The following is a 20092-nucleotide window of genomic DNA, read 5'->3' on the forward strand; positions in this document are numbered from 1 at the left end:
CCTAACTTCTTTTAAAAATGAAAGCTCTACCAGTGTAGATGGGAAGAATGAGTAACCTTGCTTCATTGCAATAATACAGCAGTATCTGTCTGCTAAAGACAAAAAAGTAATGTCTTTCTATTCTCAGCAAATGTTCATTTGCCTAGAATGACCTCAGTGAAGGAATTTGCCAATAATTCAGCAATTTAACTTCTGTATTTTGCTTCTGCTATTAAGGGGCTATTAACAGATGGCAGGTGAGGAGATGTGTTATTTTCACTATTAGTCCTAGCTACCCATGACCTTTCTCTGTGGCTTGTGGAGTGCACTGTTTGAAAGGTTATGTGTCAGAAGAAATGACTTCTCATTTTAGAAAATGGAATGTGTCTGCTTGGCGGAAGAAATTTTGCAGTTATCTAAACTTCTCTTTTGTGGAAATATGCCATTGCTAATTGGGTTGGATTGGAGGAGAAAACCTTAAATTTGTGTAATATGAGCAGACTGTTTTATGTATCACTAATCTCAAGCACAATTCGAGGTAGGCTGTTACATGGTAGACTTTGGAGCTATTTTTAATTTTTTTTTTTAAAGGGGCAATGAGGGTTAAAGTGACTTGCCCAGGGTCACACAGCTAGTAAGTGTCTAGTGTCTGAGGTCAGATTTGAACTCAGGTCCTCCTGAATCTAGGGCCCATGGTTTATCCACTGCACCACCTAGCTGCCCCTAATCATTATATTTTTACCTGGTTTGCTTACAAGTTTTCATGTAGCTTCACTGCCTAGACTATCTGCAATATGTTCAATAAGAAATCTACCTCTCATTACATTTATAAGCATACTTCACTGACAATTTGAGAATGCAATTTAAGAAGTATTAGTCCTGGAATATAGGGTTCATAAGTCATCACTGTAGTGCCAAGTTTCCTAAGTATTGTGGGTAAATAATAATTGCAATAAATGAAAATTGAATTCTGAATTAAATTGAAACAGTTGAAGAATTAAAAAGCAAATGCCTGGTTAGTAAAACCCTCAAGCCTCTAGCATCATTTGATTTTTACCCTTTGAACCTTAGATATGGATGTAATAAGTGTAGGGTAATAAGTGACATATAAGGATCTACCTGGTGGAATCTAGGACCATTGATTTTTATTTAAACATTAGATAAATGTCTAATCAACATTTTCCGTATTGGTATCCCCTAACTATGTTAGTATTTTGCATCATTGCCTTTTGAGAAGGCAGGCTGTAGTGGAAAGGGGACAGGATTTTTAATCAGCAGACCCCAGTTTGAATCCTTGTCTTGCTTCCTAATTGTATGACCTTGCACAAATAATTCAGTATCTTTGAACTGCATTTTTTTGTTTTCTTTAAAATGGGACCATGGTGTTTGTGATAACTCCTTCACATAGTTGTCAGGATTAAATGAAAAAATGTGAAGTACTTTTAACTGTAAAGTGCTATAAAATATAAACTATTACTACCTAGTTTCTGATGGCTGCCTCATATATTTGATCAGATGTGAGGAACAATTTAAACCATTCCTTCCTCTGTAGGTATTCTCATCTTGGGTGGATGGGGGGCAGCTAGGTGGTGCAGTGGATAAAGCACCAGCCCTAGATTCAGGAGTACCTGAGTTCAAATGTGGCCTCAGACACTTGACACTTACTAGCTATGTGACCCTGGGCAATTCACTTAACCCTCATTGTCCAGCCCCCCCCCCCCAAAAAAAAAAGTATTCTCATTTTGGGCAGCTAGTGGGACAATGGATAGAGAGCCCTGGCCCTGGAGTCAGGAGAACCTGAGTTCAAATCTCACTTCAGATACTTGACACTTACTAGCTGTGTTACCTCGGCAAGTCACTTAACCCTGATTGCCTCAAACATCTGGGGACATCTCCAGTCCTCCTGATGTGTCTTGCCACTGTATACAGGTGGCTCTGGAGGACAGAGTGAGGCTGGTGACTTTGCATAGCCCTTCTTCGCTTACATCCTATTCACTGCAAGTCATGACATCACCTCCTGATGTCATGGTCCTCTTCAAGAATGAAGGACAAACAAACAACAAAAAAACAATTTTCATCTTCTCTTTGGGGGCCTATTCCAAATCACAATGCAGTTTTTTTTTCTATTTGTACTCAACTTGTACTAGCTATTATTACTGTTATTTCCTACTTCTGATATTGCTGTGTCTACTTTACACCAAGGTTGGAATAAACAGTGTTTGATAAATCAAACTCAAAATCACAGTAATATTAGAAGACAATGGAAGCAACATCTCTCAATCCATTTATCTTTACGTGGTCATGTAATAATAGTAATTTTTCAAGGGAGAGGCCCACCTTCTGAAAGGACTGGAGACATCCAACAAGTAAATTTGTTAAAGTTCTAGCCAGTGTCATGGTATAGTCTTAAGTTTTCTCAGTTTATTTCCTCTTTCTTATTCCTTGCTTCACTGCTCTAACCTAGATAATGTTGGTAAAAGTAATTTGAATCTGGAGCTTTTTTGATTTCCTATTTTTGACCTTTATAATCTTAATGCAAGGACATTAACCTTTGTTCTCCCATCTTGTGTAGTAGGGAACACCTCTTAGTGTAACCATGGTGATGATGTTTTTCACTGGGCTACTAGTGGCAACATAGTCCTAAATATTGCACCTTTTTTTTTTTTTCATGAGATTGCTATTCTGTGCTTAATAGGGTAGGCAGATATTTCTGCCAATTTTCCTTAATGGAATAGCAGTAAGACACAGATGCTACTCTTGGTTTTGCCATGAACATGTAGAATGACCTTGAATAGGTCACTTCAAATCCAATGTTCCTTTGACTATACTAAATTATCTTGCTTATAATAATATTTTGATAATACTTTATGACTCATACCAGATTCACAACTGTAACTAAATATTCTAGTTCTTAGACTACTCGGAAAAAGAAGGAAGAATATCTACTTGGCAACTTGTATACTCCCAGAAGAGAAAAGTGTCAGTACTATAAGGAATAATTTTCTTCTTATGTCTCCACCCCGCCCCCCCCCCCCAAAAAAAAAGGTCTCATGACAGGTTGACCTCCTACCTCTGGAATGTTCTTAAAATCATGGCAACCAAAATGAAGAAAAGAACCTAAGGCATACGAAGAACCGGTGCATTTTCAGTTCCTTTTCAACTCTGAATCCTAGGAATCTATCAATTGTATTTCCTTAGACTTTTCCCTTAATTTTATTTGGAATTTGAGTTGTCTGGCAGTGTGATTACCACTGAACTTTTTGGATGTTCATGGAAAGAACATATCTTTTTTGGGAAAAGTTCATGGAATGTTACATAGGTGTATAGAGATTTATGGTAAAGAATTCTATTTGGACATGAAATCAACTCACATTTTTCTTTGATGCTTTGGATGGAGCAGTTTTGACTTTGTTCTTTTCTGAGTTTGCATTTTGCTCTTTTCTGTCTTCATAGTAAGTAATTGGTTGAGTTCTTTTTTTTTTGTTTGTTTTTCCTAATTTTCCTAGCCTATTTCTTAACTTTTAATTTTAAATTAAAGTTGGAATCTTCTCTTGGGTTGCAGGGGGCATTGTCTCAAGTTGCAGGCTTTTTGTGTAGCTGTTTTCAGAGCTAGTTCTGGGCATCTGTAAGTTTTCAGTTCTTCCAAGGTAGTATGATCTAAGGAGAGATATGTTAACTACTCTCCTGGCCTATGCTCTGGTCTGTGAATGACTACAAGCACTCTTTTTCTGCCCTTCTCCTGTGACCAGGGTCCTCACTCCCCTATGGCTGAAAGCTCTAGTGTACTAGTGCTCCTCTTTGTGCTGTCTGTGACCCAGGAGTCTGACCTAGGTCCTAGTATGGGCAATGCAACAGAGTCCTGCTCCCAGTGGCAGTAAAGGGACCTCTGTCTGACCTCCTTACCGTCTGTGGGATGAGAGCTCCTGAGGAACAGTTTGCTGCTTTCTTGCCAGTGCATTGCTACACTACACTGTCCTGCACACTCACCCCAGTGTGACAGTCTTGAACTAGAAAATTGTTTCACTCCATCCTTTTGTGGGATCTTCCACTCCAGAATTTGTTTTGAAGCAATATCTTAAAGTAGCTTTGGATTCTGGCTCTGAATTCTGGGCATGGTCTCAGGTGTGGTTGTAGAGAAGTCTCTCAGGTGTGTATGGAATTTGGAATCAGGTACCCAGGGAACACTGGGGATTGCCTGGATCTCCATGCTACTGAAAGGTTTCCTACAACTTTAAATAACTTTGCCAATAACCGAATCAAAGAATGAGAGTTCTCAAAAACATATGTGTAAGGCAATTCAGAATCTTTTATGTATTGTCCAGTTGTTACATATGAAACAGATGTAATAAAAACAAAAATTGAAACATTTTCTAAAACTTAATATTACTGCACTTCCTTCCTTCCTTCCTTCCTTCCTTCCTTCCTTCCTTCCTTCCTTCCTTCCTTCCTTCCTTCCTTCCTTCCTTCCTTCCTTCCTTCCTTCCTTCCTTCCTTCCTTCCTTCCTTCCTTCCTTCCTTCCTTCCTTCCTTCCTTCCTTCCTTCCTTCCTTCCTTCCTTCCTTCCTTCCTTCCTTCTTCCTTCCTTCCTTCCTTCCTTCCTTCCTTCCTTCCTTCCTTCCTTCCTTCCTTCCTTCCTTCCTTCCTTCCTTCCTTCCTTCCTTCCTTCCTTCCTTCCTTCCTTCCTTCCTTCTTCCCTCACACCCACCCACCCATCTATCATCTATCCATCTGTCTTTCTGTCTTTTTTTGATAAATCAGAGATAATTTCAAAGGGAATACACTAGTACTAAGGAGGATTAGGAAAGGCTTGAATTAGGAAGATGAAGATAAGATAAAAATACATAGTCAATAAGTATTCATTAATAGCCTACTATGTATCAGTCAGTCAATCAGCTAGCATTTATTAAGCACTTGCTATGTGCCAGATAATGCATTAAATTCTGGAGATACAATGAAAGGCAAAAAATCAGTCCATGCTGTCAAGGATCTCACAGTCTCATGGGGTAGACAGCATGGTAACACCATGTCTAAATAAGATCTATAAGGATAAATTGGATGTAGTCTCAACAGGGAAGGCATCATGATTCAGGTGAACTGGGAAAGGCTTCTTGCAGAAGGTAGGACTTTAGCTGAAAAGCTAAAAGCCCGGAGGCAAAGATGACCAGGGAGAGGAGTTCCAGACACTGAGGACAGCCAGTAGAAATACTCATAGTTGGAAGGTGGTGTTATAGTGTGAGGAATAGCAAGGATGTCAGTATCACTGGATCACTGAGTATGTGGAGGGGTATAAGGTAAAAGAAGACCAGAAAGGTTGAAAGAATCCAGGTTGGGATTTTGTATTTGATCCTAGAGATAATAGGGAACCACTGGAGTTTCCTGAATAGGCAGAAAATATGATTAGACCTGTGTTTTAGGATGATCAATTTGACAACTGAGGAGAGGATGGATTGGAGCAGGGGTAGACATGTGGGCATTAGCTAATGAGGGTCTTTATTAGGGGAGTGATAGTGTCAGAGGAAAGAATGGGGCATTTATAAGAGCTGTGAGGAAGGCAGAAATGGACAGGATGAGTGTGAGGGGGAGTTGAGAATGATACCTTGGTTGTGAGTGCGAATGAATGGGAGGATGGTGGTACTTTGGATAGTAATAGAGAAGTTAGGAAGAGGGGAGTGTCTTGGTGGGTAGAGAACTAGTTTAATTTTGTACATGTTGATTTTAAGACATTTGTGAGACTTCCAGGTTGAGATGTCTAACAGTTAGTGGGAGATCTGAAACTGGAGGTTAGGAGAGAGGGCGGAGCCAAAAGTGAGATAGTGCTTGCCTTAAAACAACTCATACGTTACTCAAATAACATGTTCATTGGACCCAAAGATATGAAAGTCACTTAGAGCAGTAAATGGTTATGCAGTCAAAGGTCTCAGTAATTTATGTGGATTTCCACCATTATTGAAAAAGCAGGACATTTAATGGCAAAGATAAAAGGGCCTGAGGGTAATGTGGCTGGCTACTCCTTAGGTCTTTTCAGAACTACTACTAAAACACACCATATCTAAATATACAGGTCACAGCAATGCAAACTGGATATTCTTTGCCCAGATTTCCAGGACTGATTATACCATTAATGTGATCTTTTGATGCCAAGCCTTTTGGTAGACCTCTACTGTATGCCAGGCAGGCAACTTTGACAGAAGTGCTGTTGATTGTGGATGGTGTCCTAGAAATTCTCCATGAGTTTTAGGGCACCCTACAGTCTTCTTAGGATATTCACTGCTCCATGCCCTCGATGATGTATTTTTCCACCTGTGCAGTCACTACTCATGAAAGCACTTGTATTGAGTGAATAGGGAGCAGTTTCTAGCCATACTAACCCAACAAATATATACATCTCAGTTGTGTTCAAATCTTCATGACCCCATTTGGGGTTTTCCTGGCAAAGATAGTGGAGTGGCTTGCCCTTTTCTCCTTCCAGCCCATCTTACAGATGAGAAAACTGAGGCAAACAGGGTTAAGTGACTTACCCGCAGTCATACATCTAGTGGATGTCTGAGGCCAGATTTGCACTCAGGAAGGTGGGTCTTTCTGATGCCAGGCCTGGCTGAGATAGGAAAGTACCAGGTGGCTTTGCTTGGTAATTACGGATGGAAGGAAGGTGAAAGATAAGAAAACGAATTTACTACTTCAGATTCTATTCCTTTTGGCTAAAAATGTTTGGCTCTCCCAGCAGTCCCACCTTCCACCCTCACCCCTAACTAGCAGAATGAGATAGCGTAAATAGAAAACACTATTGCAGAGCAAACATCAATTTCTACAGAAGCCTCTGTAGGAAAATTCAAGTTAACATTTGTCTTGCCAACTCCTACCTCAAAACTGTATTTATAAGTTTAGCTAGATTAAAAAAAAGATAATTCAGAACATATGGGACACGGGATTCTTTACAGGGCAGCTGTAATATAGTACAGTAATTACTACAAAGACATTTCTGACACCTGCCTGCAGCCAGTGCAAACGAGCATGTCAAAAAACAGCTGGTGTTTTAAAATTTAGTCTGCATAAGTGTAGGACAAATAAAAAACTCTCTAAGAAAAATGGTGAACAACATTTTTTATGACTTTATAACTACCAGTGAATGCTATCAACCCTACTCTATAAGGGGCAAGATCTTACCCCAAGTTCCTAGTCTTTAACAAGATGGAATCCAGGGAATTTACAGCCAACAAACAAGTAAAGCATGTTTTTTTGACTTCATGTTTCTTTCCAGTCCTGCTCAAAGTTCCATCACCATTGGCCCTTCCTTCCTTTCTTCTTTTTCCTTTTCCTTTCTTTTCTTTTTTTTCCTTTTTTTTGGGGGGTGGTGGTGATGCAATTGGGATTAAGTGACTTGCCCAGGGTCACACAGCTAGTAAATGTCAACAGTCTGAGGCTGGATTTGAACTCAGATCCTCCTGAATCCAGGGCCAGTGCTCTATCCACTGCACCACGTAGCTGCCCCTCCTTTCTTTTCTAACAATAGAATTGTAATAAAATTGTAGTTAGTATGTGTACAGTTTGTGTCAAACTCCATGTTAATTTAGAAAGACACAAATTAACATTATCTGTGTTGTATTGTATTTTTATATATTTTGTTAAACATTTCCCAGTGATATTTTAATCTGACTCTAGCACACATTTTGGTCATTTTGCAGCTCACCTGTGACTTTGACACCTCTGCTCTATACCACCTCCTCTATACAAGATTGATCCTGCCTTATATGATTCATGTTTATTATATTTATTGCATTCTAGTATTCTGTTTCATTAATTTTTGGAAGGGTATCTGGATGTTGGTGTAGAGTGGGGATTCTTTTTTTTTTTTTTTTTTTTTTTTAGTGAGGCAATTGGGGTTAAGTGACTTGCCCAGGGTCACACAGCTAGTAAGTGTTAAGTGTCTGAGGCCGGATTTGAACTCAGGTACTCCTGGCTCCAGGGCCGGTGCTCTATCCACTGCGCCACCTAGCTGCCCCTAGAGTGGGGATTCTTAAACTTTTTTTTGGTATCCTGAATCCCTTTGGTGGTTTGGTGAAACCTATTCTTCTCAGAATAATGTTTTTAAATGTAGAATATATAAAAAAGCACATGATTACAAAGAAAACCAATTACTGAAATAGAACTAACAAAATAATATTTTTTAAAACTTCACAGACCCCATGTTAACAACTCCTGATATTAGGTAATTCCATTGAAGAAAATCTCTCCACCAATATAGATGGCAATTTGCCTATAGTTTGTAGTCTTACAGATTTGTCTGGGGTCACAGAGAGGTTAAGTAACTTGCCCATAGTCACGTGGCCACTTTAGTGGAACCTAAGTCTTTGTTCTTTTCCTGGCAAGCATCTACTTTGTCATGCTGCTTCTCCTTATCTATAGGTATATACATATAGACATAGACATTGCTTTAACATAATTTATTCAGCCATTTTCCAATTCTTAGAAATACAGGTTGTTTCTATTTTTTTTTTATACTACAGATTGAGGAACTGTGAATATTTTTGAATAGGTGAATACTTCCCTCCCTTTTATTATTATTATTATTTTGTTGTTGTTGTTTTGGATAGAGGCCCCTAGTAAATGCTTATGTTCCTAGAATGACCTCCGAGAAGGGGTAATGTAGTATCATTGTGTATCCAGAAAATAAACTCTGGAAGGAAGAATAATGGAGCACCTAGGTGGGGATCAGTAAAGGGAGAAACAGAAGCAGTGTTATCATCTAGTGATTACCTCATCAAAAGGTGGAATTAAATGAGTTGACAAGGAAGAAGACATCACAAAATTCTCAGGAGTGAAATGAAATGATAATTTCATTTTTTGGAACTCTACTTATTTTAATGATAATTTTTTCCTTCAAAAGTTGTAGAAGTGACAAGATTTTCTATTGTGGATATGATTCTGACCAATAAGGAACTAGCTGCTGATATATAGAAATATATGTATGTGTGTGTGTATGTGTATATACATATGTACATACATACATACACATTCATAATACATTAATTAATATTAATCAGAAACACATAAATACATTCATACACGCAGATAATTATGACTTTAGTGCAAATAACTTGTCCATCTTAAAACTTGTGAGAGAGAAGGAAAGGAAAGCAGAGTATATAGGCTGACACATAGCCTAGGTATTGGGAGAGCAGAATTTAGAGGATTCACATAAAGTAGAATGATATACTGTTCTTCAGTTAAAGTCTGCCTGAGAGGGTATGGGAACCTCTCAAGGATAAATATCTGAAGAGAGAACCAGAAATTATTCCAGCAGTAGAAAAGGAGATCATTGTAGCTGTATATATTATTGTAGCAGCTAGGTGGCACAGTGGATAAAGCACCAGCCCTGAATTCAGGAGGACCTGAGTTCAAATTTGACCTCAGACACTTGACATATACAAGCTGTGTGACCCTGGGCAAGTCACTTAAAATTGCCCGCCACCCCCCCCCCCCGCCCCAAAACATAGAAAATAAAAGAATAGGCAGATGACTATGGGTTGATATAATTTTAGCTCCATTGTGTAAGAATGGTATCAAGTGCTAAGACCTAGAATGAGCAGAGATTGGTGATAGATGCTAAGAACAAAAAATAATTTTTTAGCTCTTAGGAAGATTAAAGAGGTAGTTTTACAGAATTAGTTTTGGAGTTTTAGAGAATTGCCTGGGGCCACTTAGAGATCACACCACTGTTCCAGAGTCACATGGCTGGTACATGCCTGAAGAGAAATCTAGAACCAGATCTTCCTACCTCCCAGGCCAGCTCTCCTTCTACTTTATCCTCCTGGCTCTCCTTATTCAACCTTGATGAGATAATGGCTAGCAATTATGAGAAGGCTGAACTACTCAACTCTTAATTTGCCTTTCTTTTTTTCTCTGAGGAGAATTGGGACAGGGAAGCATAGAACATAAATATTTAACACTTCAATGACTTCAAGTCACCATACTTGAAAAATAACCCATATCCATTGTTGTTTGTTCTTCCTTTTTGAAGAGGACTAGTGATATCAAAAGGTGAAGTGAGGCAGAGTTGCACCAAGTCATAACTAAGTGACTTTGTAAGATGTTAAAGGATTAGAGAGTCCTCCAATAGGGCAGCTGTTCTGGTCTTCACAGAAGTGAACAAGGACTTCATTGCTGTCCAGCAAACACGGAACTGAGGAAATAGAATTAGACATAGAGGAAAGCTTTCAGCACACTGTAGAGATTTCATGTAGGTCTGTGGGAGATCTTGCATGAGATTTACATAGTTTAAGAAATTATCGATAAGTTGTGATCTACTATGAAAAGGGATATCCTGTGTTTGAGATGACAGGGGTGGTGACCAGTTTTGAAGTATTATCTCATTTGTTTGTCGGTCTGCTTTTAGAATATTGAATCTAGAATCTAGAAAATTTAGAATATGGAAAAGTTTCTAAAACAGTTAAGAAGCAACACTTGAGAGACATCATACCACTATTGTGTGAAGCCAAGAAGAAATGTTTTCCATTATTTTGCATTTGCATTTTTACCAGCAGAGAGGGAAAGATATACATGTGCACACACTTATGTATGTGTATATGTGTGTATTTGACTTAACCAAGGAGGGATATTGTTATTCCTATGTAATTTTAGAAGTAGGAGACATGTATGCATTTTATAGTTCACCTAAACTTAGTATTTTGCAGATGAGGAAACTGAGGTCCACAGAAATAAATTGACTTGCCCTAGGTCCCACAGTTACTTAGTGGCATATTCAGGGTTAGAACAATAGTATCCCGACTCAGAGTTTCCTGTTCTTACCTATAAGCCATACTCCTGAAAACAGAACCAGAAATTATTCCAACAGTAGAAAAGGAGAATCATTATAGCTGTATAGAAAACTTAATGATCAACTCACAATTAAAAAAAAATACATAGAATATTTTCTACAAGTACTTTCCCACTATTCACCATCGTCATGATCTGCCTGTGTGGTAGGTAAGGAATGTAGGGCAGGCTAAATTTGTGAGGAATCTCAAAGATAAAGGGATTCTAATGCCCTGCTCTTGTGTAGATCTAAAAAAAAAAAAGAATCATGATGGCAATAATTTATATTTGCAGTTTCATGGCTAAAAGCTATTTTTGAGTCTTATATTTTTATTTCCTTTTATCCTGAAGATGTAAAATATTATTTAAGGATTCCTAATATTATAGGAATCTATAACACAAAGGAATGTGATGCTCTATATGGATATGGTATGCATATGGAAATATATCCTATTAAAATAGATTTAATGGTCAGTTTAGCTACAGTGCTCCATGAAGGTAAATATGGCAATTGCTTTGGCTACTGGAAATTATTATTATAGATTTGATCAGCTTTTTCTCTGTGAAATGAAAGCATTGTCTGATATGGTATAGACAGTTTTATAGCTTCGAGAGAGAAGCTGAATTTTGGCAGCATAGTAAAAACACAGAGGCTGGGATGTTTCTATGTTTAATGCATTTATGGAAAATGGTCTTAACACAATTCCTCCCATTGCAAAATATCAGCTTTGGAAATGGCAGTGGAATTTATTTAAAGATCCCATTTTGTGGTGCATATTAGCAGGTATTTAGCAGCAATATTGGCAGTTGTATACTTTCTGCCTACTATGTGGTAAATTGGTTTACAGCCTTGAGTATAAGGCTCATGAAGGGCTGATGTGATTTCAGTTTGGAAATGTTCACCGAAGTGCTATTAGAGATATTGTGTTTGTTAGAGGCCAAAAGCTTTTTAAGTAGAAAAGAAATATGAAAATGGGGTATATTAATTTCATATCTGTATAAGAAAAGAGTGATTAAATTACAGTGAATTAGTTTTCATTTTCTTTTTCTTTTTTCTTTTTTTATTTTAGTGAGGCAATTGGGGTTAAGTGACTTGCCCACGGTCACACAGCTAGTAAGTGTTAAGTGTCTGAGGCCGGATTTGAACTCAGGTACTCCTGACTTCAGGGCCGGTGCTCTATCCACTGCGCCACGTAGCTGCCCCATTTTTCATTTTCTAATTACGTGTTTCTTGGTACATGCTTTATAAGTTTTATGTCACAGTTGAAGCCTTCTTTGAAAAACGGAAGGACTATGGAAATAGGGTCATTGCTGATTATATGAAGTCCCATAAATTAATAGAAGAACTAGGATTAGAGTTTAAAACATAATCTTAAATTTGTTGCTTTTCCTGAGCCTCCTATTTTAAATTTCCTGCCATGGTAAATCATCTCCTCTAGCCATCATTATTATTTATTAATTACATATAAAATATAAAATTTACTTTGAATGGATGCAGAGAAATAGGATAAAGGTCCTGTCCTTAAGGAACTTGACTTAGATAGGAGATATGACATTACGTTAGAAGGCAGGTTATGTAACTACTACTTTCATTGTCTACATTACCCAGTCAAAAATCATTTATTAATGATATCACACATAGAGCCTATACAAAGAACCATATGAGTTAAGTTTAAATGGTCCTAGGTTCTTCCCTTGGGAAGCTTCCAGATTGAATTCAGCAAGAACGGCCAATCGGGCATGAAGATGACAGCACAAACATTGAAAAAGTATATGAATACATTAAAATATTTATTAGATTAAAATATAACCTGCTGTTATATTGATATCGAACCACACCAGTATTGGCATTTTTATTATAAATGAAATGAAAAAACATAAGCAAATTGAGGCCAAATAGAGGATTGGCTCACAGGTTCTCCTTGGAGAGGTAACTACAGAGGTTGATAAAATAAATTTTCTCCTGCGTTCCAAAGCAGTAAGAAACATCATTTCATGGGACATTGATCACTTGGTCTGACAGTGCACACAATGAATGTAAATCAATAGACCACCATGGAAATAATCGCACTTTGTACATTAACGTCTGTTAAAAGAAATGAAGAAGAAGAGAATCTCTGATGAGGCCATGTCATTCATTCCGAACTCAACATATACTTTGATGCTTGATGACTTCAATGCCAGGCTAGGCAGAGGGGAAAATTAAGAAATATAATATGGAAAAAACTTGTAGCTTACTCAGAAGGCTCCTGTTAATATGAATAAATGAACTGTATACCATAAATACTTTAAGAAGAGAGATGCAACATTTTGGAAATGATGAGAAACTAACAATTCCATGAAAATTAAAATTGATTATATCTTAGCAGATGTGAAACCTTTGGGTTACAGATACTGGAATCATTTTTTAATCAGTTACCTGTGTTTAGTTAGATCATTACTTAATCAGCACAAAGATAAAAATTAACATCAAATCAGAAGAACATCTAGAAACAATCTTGTGTTTGGAGCTAACATGGACCCTGGTGATCCTGATCTATTCCAATAAGCTGCTTATTCTGGAAAATGAGAATTGGTTTAAGGTATGACATTACTTTTGTTTATCACTATTTTTATGTGATTAACAGATTTACATAATAATTGGTAATGTTTAAGTAGTACTTTAATTTCATTATCTCATTCGATCCTCAGAATAGCACTTGGAAGAAAGTACTACCATTATAGGGTGTTTTTTTTTGGGGGGGGTCTCTTTTTATTTGGGCCTATGATTTCATTAGTATGAAGAATTCCCAGAGTGGGAAGTCCCTTCATTGATGCAGATCAGCAACTTATTTGGAGCAAAATGAAATTCATAGGATTTTCCATAGTGATGTTTCTTATCATTGAAGATAACTGGAGTCATTAAATTTGAAATCTGGCATCTCAGTACCACATGTGCTATGTGAGAAAATTGAAATAGCCCTAAAAAAAGTGAAACTTGGAAAAGTGACTATAGTCAAGCAAGTATAAGCAGAAGAAATCCCTGCACCATTATTTTCAGAATATAGGGATTAATTTTCAGGATAGGGCAAAGAAGAGAAGACACCAAATAATTGGAAAAGATCATAGATAGTGGCATTAATATACAAAGCAGATATTTTACAGTAGCAAATAATGACATGCATGTGTATTTTCTCATTTCTTTAAAATAATTTGAGTGATCTGCATATAATAGGCAGGCTTTCAGAGATGATTTAATTTTTTTTTTTACTTATCACGTTGCAATATAACAAAGTTCTCAACAAACACCCAAGCAAACTTGAATACAAAGTTACATTCCTTGCAGTTTGTTTATTCATTGTTAACTGGAATGAAGGTAGTGGTCTTCAACTTTGAAAGGATAGAACTAATAATGACCATTTTATTTGATCAGAGTTTTTTTTTATTTATAGATAATTATTTATTGTAGGGTTTATTTTAGTTATTGTGTATAAAGTTCTTTTGGATGCATTTTTTCATCCTTCATTATTTCACATGGGTCCTCCATTCATATTTTTCATCCACTGTGATCTACTCATATCTTATTATATTAAATACACTTGTTCATTCATTCCCCAATCATTGGGCACATTTTTTTGTTTCCAACTCTTTGTTATAATAATATTACCATGAAAATTCTTGTATATGTAGATTATTTTTCTTACTGTTCATAACCTCCTTGGAGAGTGGGATCTCTTGGGCATATGAAAAAAAAAATTAGTGACTTTTCTTGCATAATTCCAAATTGGTCCCCAGTTCAGTTGAACCAATTCATGGTTCCAATAGCAGAGAATTAGTATGTCTTTATTCCCACAGCCCAACAATGAATTATCTCATGTTTTTTCATTTTTTTTCTAGCTTAATGTTGTGAAGTAGTACTAGATTTCAGAAGTAATTTTCTTAAGGAAACTGCATCTTTAGTCATACAGTTGACTAACAATATCACACCATCTTTATTGGTTACTGATTACAAAAGCAATATTGTAATATGCAGCCTTGAGTGCTCTTTTCCAACAAGGAACATACTGTGCATTTTTTATGTTGAGATAATAAAAAAATTTTTGTACAACAGATATGCACTCAAATGCTGAACCAGTAGCTATGAAATGTTAAAGGACATAGATGCTTATCCCATAAATGAGACTGAATATGAGTGGTCATACAGGTAGGAAAACCAGGAGAGAACTGGGTCTCCAAAGCCAGAACAGAGGGACATAAAGAGGAGTTTGGTTAACTTAATCAAAAACTGTATAATTCAACTAAAATGGGGACCAAAAAGAAGCCATTAAATTTAGAAATTAAGAATTGAGAATTTTTTGGAAATTTTGTAGAGAACAGTTTTAAGGGAGTTGTGGAATTAGGGTCTTATTTTAAAGGATTTGAAAGTATATGGAAGGTGAAGAGTTAAGAGTCAAGGTCCTTAGTTTTTTTTATAGAATTTGAGTGTGAAAGGGATCAAAGACATGGATGATTGCTTGAGGGAGTGGAAGAACAAAGTGATTTTTTACAAAGGATGGTCAGATCTTGTTCAGAGGTAGAGATCAAGTGGCCAAGTGAAAAGGAATGAAGGCGAAGAAAGGGGAGAGTGATCCAAGGAGCAAGTTACTAGAGAATACTGAAAGGGATGAGATCAAGGAAAGCTTAAAACTTGACAAGGAAAAGAGTCACCAGTTCTTCATCAGAACCTGGAGCAAAGAGCAAACGAATAGAGGTTGCTGGGTGGTGGAGGCTGAGGGAGGGCCTAGAAGCGTATTGGGGAACAAATCATTTGCCCATTCTTCCTCCTGGCTCTGTGTCAAGGGCATGAGGGAAGCAGGTGCACCTGGTCCCAGAGGATAGTGATGAGTGATCAGAGTAAGAGACTTTGAATGATAGGGATAAAGAGGAGGTGGAAGTTTCTTAGCCATCGAATGGGGAAATAAAGCCACTTGGGGCTCTTACTCTTAAAGATGATTTATTGAATAGGATTGTAGCAATTTTTAAAATTTGTTTTGTTTCAAGCATCAAGAGCTAGCAATGGAAACAGTGGAAAACAGATAAAAATGTTTGTCAGTTCCCCATGGACCTGAATGGTACATTCACTTGTACCATTTCCTTTGCCTCATCTAAAGATAATGGTGAATGATGTACAGCCAAAAGATTTCTTGCCCGAGGGACCATGTGCTTAGTCTGCCTTGGCATAGGAGACCCCACTTCTGCTCAAGGTCTTGAATATAAGGAGTCTGGTTCCTGAGTCTCTCATCCTGAACTGTATTCTGAACATGAGAGGTCCAGTGTTGGGGCCTCTAAGCCAGAGTGGAGATCTTGCAGCCTGACATGTGGTGCTCTGCTCCTAGTCAAGCAGTGGTAGTTTCCACAGTTGCCAGCATAAAAGAAGTGAAAATCAGCCTTATTGCAGTAAGCCTGGGCTGGAGGTTTGGGGGTGGGGAGAGGGGCTTAACCCAAACACTGAGCAGGATGGGACTAGAAGTTATCACTCTCATCAACCAAGCACTTCCCTATATCTTCCAGGCTTGTGATGACAGATTTTTCTTGTTTATGTTTTGCCTTTCTTACCTTTCCTGAGTCTGCTGTGTTTCCTTGGTGGGTTTTATTTTAAGTGTTTGGAAATAAAGCCCTACCATATACTTACAACAACATAAAGCAGCTACTTTGAGCGGGAAGGAAGGGATGCCATTAACATGACTGAGACCCATACTAGTAATAAACTTAGAAATACTAACAGCTTGTGGCAGCTAGGTGGCACAGTGGATAAGGCACCAGCCTTAGATTCAGGAGGACCTGAGTTCAAATTGGGCCTCAGATACTTGACACTTGCTAGCTGTGTGACCCTGGGTAAGTCACTTAACCCCCATTGCCCCACCAAAAAAAAAAAAAGAAAGAAAGAAAGAAAAGAAATACTGACAGCTTGTATACTGGCCTGTGTGGGATACAGGACCAGTAATTAGGAGAGGAAATAATATAGACATTGAACTTGGTTCTTTATCAGGCAAAGCCAAAATCTGATCTATCCTTAAACTTGTGTTCTGCAGGAAAAAAGACCCATTATCTTTTATTTTTTTCTTTCCCATAACTGGTCTGAGATACCATTTAGCTCATTTATCCAACACTTAAAGTTTAAAATATAGTGCTACTTAACTTTTTATTGAAAAATAACGAGGTCATTGTTTCAAATAGGAGCATGCACTTTTTGTTATAGGCTCCTGACTTGGAATCAGTTTCAGTGATCATTTAGAAAGATATGCATTAAAAGGCTATTTTCCCCCATATTCAAAATGAAAGTGTTATCTTTCCCTACCATGGGAGATTTTTGTCTACTCCCTTGACCTTTTTTCAAGGTCTGCCTTCATCTGTTGTTGCTGAAGGCCATTTCTTTCTTTTCTTTTTTTCATAGTGGTATAGTGGTTACTACTCGGGGACTTAAAGTGTGCTTTATAGTACTATGGGACCATCCCATTTAGTGAAAAGCTATAAATCTTTCCCTCATGTGTTCAAGCAAAGGCTGTGTAGTTTAATTTGAAACACCCAAGACTGGGAGCATGGAGGGGGGGGGGGGGGAGATGGGAACAGGAGTATAATACCTGGTGCCCAGTTGGAGGTAGTAGGTAGTAGTGGACACTTTCACAGAGTTATTGGGCAAAACAGGGAGGGATACAAGCAAGGATGTCACCAGAGCAGGAAGAGAGAGGTCACTATGGCCCTGTAAGATCTGGCATATTGTTATACCAAGTTTTTGCCACTTCTCTAGGTGCAGGGGATAGGACTCTTGGTTCCAGAATAGCTCAGGAATTTAGAAGAGACCTAAGGATTTTAGAAAGAGAGGAGGGCTATCACTCCATTGACTAGGAGACTGGAGGTTTCTAGCATGAAAGTTAAGAGGCATAGAAATATCAAGAGTGGAAAGTGTACCATGTGGGAGGGACGGGACCATGAGATAACATTAACAGAGAGGTTAGGCCTAGAAGACCAGAGACTTTTCTGGACTATTGCCCTATAACTATCTAAGATTGTAATATGTACCTAAAAGGCAGGTTTGAATATATCAATTAGGCAACCATGGTTTTTTTCCCCTCTAAATTAACTCAAATTTTGTGGAAATTAAACTCTCTGGTTAAATTTTGCAAGAGAAAGAATATTCAATTTGGAATCAGAGGACCTGGGTCTGAATTCTGGCTTTACTCATTATTTCCTGTATGATCTTAAGTCACTTTACCTCATTTGGCCTCAATTTCCTTTGGTGTAAAATGAGTGGATTGTATTAAATGACTGCTAACATTTCTACCTTTAAATCTGTGATCCGGGGCAGCTAGGTGGCGCAGTGGATAGAGCACCGGCCCTGGATTCAGGAGTACCTGAGTTCAAATCCGGCCTCAGACACTTAACACTTACTAGCTGTGTGACCCTGGGCAAGTCACTTAACCCCAATTGCCTCACTAAAAAAAAAAAAAAAATCTGTGATCCAATAGTCCTAAAACTAAGGTGATCATTTGATCTGGGCTTTTGACTTCTTGAGTCTTCTTCCTTGTCAACAGGCATTGTTTCTTTCATTCAAGTTGTATCCCCAGTGCCTAGTGTGATGCCTATAATGTAGAAATACTTAATAAATACTTGCTGATTGATTGATTTGGGTTGTATATTTTTCAGGTGGCAGAAATGCATGGAGAACTTATAGAGTTCAATGAGCGACTACACCGAGCTCTGATTGCTAAGGAAGCTCTTGTATCCCAGATGAGACAGGAACTAATTGATCTTCGAGGACCGGTAAGTACTTTATATGTGAAACTCCCAAGATTTCTAGTTAGAATACTTTAATACATTCAGTAAGTGCAAAGCCTGTGACTCCCCATTTTCACTGCCCTTTCAGTCCTTTTGATTGCATTAGGGAGGAAGCATATAGTAATCACTTATTTATCTTTTTTGTATCTGTTATTTTCTGTGATTGATAGGTAGCATGAAGTAGTGAATAGAAAACTGGTCTTGGAGTCAGAAAGAAATGGATTTAAGTCTTGTCTTTAATACCTACAAGCTGTGTGACTGTGTGCAAGTCACCTGACTTTGATGAATTACTGATCTACATTGGTGAAGGAGTTTTTCTAACAGGAGTTTTCTTACACTAATGAAATTTTCTTGATGAATTTAGAGAATTTATTATTTACTTATTTTAACAATAAAAGCAAGTCAGAAGCATTTATTAATTTAAATTAATTTAACTTTATTTCCAATGTTTGTTTACATTTTAAAGATTAACTTAAACAGAGAAAATGTCTATAACAGCTTAGTAACTGCTCCCTGTGACTTTCTCTTTTTTATCCATTCTCCTTTTGGGGGGGGGGGGAGGCAGTTGGGGTTAAGAGACTTGCCCAGGGTCATACAGCTAGTTATCCATTCTCTTCTACCCTTGTGTATATATTATTATTTTTACAGTTATTGTCTGCTTATGCTTTCTTCATTTCACATTATCCCCTATTTTTATTTTAAATTGTTATATTACCCCAATTATTTGATAGATCAAAGTCTACTTAGTCATTTAGTGATCATTCTTTATATTTCCAAATAATGCTATTATCTAAATATGTTTTTTTGATAGTGTGCTTATTAGCTTGTTTTTCTCACTATGGAATTATTGATTCACAAAATATTTATTTTCTGACTCATGTATTTCCAGATATGATTTTAAAAGATTATTAATTTATAATTTTACCAAAAAGTTATCCATTTTTCTACAACCTGGCCATAATTGACTTTTAGTTATTTTTGCTGATTCGTATGTGTTTTTCTTAGGGTGCAATTGAAATATTATTTTAAGCGATATCTTCTTTGATAAATTCTTTATTTTTTTATTAATTGTATTTACCCCAAACTTTCCCTGATTTTTAATATTAAATATATAGTTTTGTCATGTCGAACTTTATAATTTTTATAATAAAATCTTTTGTGCCTCAGCTCTGGTTTTTCCAATGTGATTAAAATATAAATATTTGTTATCATTTTACAATTAAGATCTATAAACTTCATTTTTATAACTTTTTGTAGGTTTTTTGTCACTTCTATGACCTAACTATAATTGTCTATGGTATGTGGCTTGAGCTGAGAGATCTAAATTCATTTTTGGGGTATATATCTATCCAGCTTTCTGTCCATTTCTGGCAATCTTTTATTAAATAATGAATTATTTGTTCAGTGTTTATTTCTGCTGATTTTTTGAGAACCAATCTTTATATCCAGCATTTTGTTTCTATTTTTGGAATTTTGTCAAGTGTACTATTTTGTTTTGTTTTTAATT

The 20092-nt window shown here is 37.1% G+C and overlaps 1 protein-coding gene across 1 annotated transcript in view; it reads left to right on the forward strand.

Annotated features, from left to right (window-relative positions):
- The window catches only part of SNX29 (sorting nexin 29), a 673154-nt gene that overhangs the window by 372308 nt on the left and 280754 nt on the right, over window positions 1-20092 (forward strand). The window contains exon 16 of the mRNA XM_043964582.1: window positions 18454-18570. Within this exon, the coding sequence (XP_043820517.1) occupies window positions 18454-18570 (117 nt within the window). The remainder of the gene's footprint in view (window positions 1-18453; window positions 18571-20092) is intronic.

The sequence above is a fragment of the Dromiciops gliroides genome, chromosome 1, assembly GCF_019393635.1.
Source record: "Dromiciops gliroides isolate mDroGli1 chromosome 1, mDroGli1.pri, whole genome shotgun sequence".
NCBI lineage: Eukaryota > Metazoa > Chordata > Mammalia > Microbiotheria > Microbiotheriidae > Dromiciops > Dromiciops gliroides.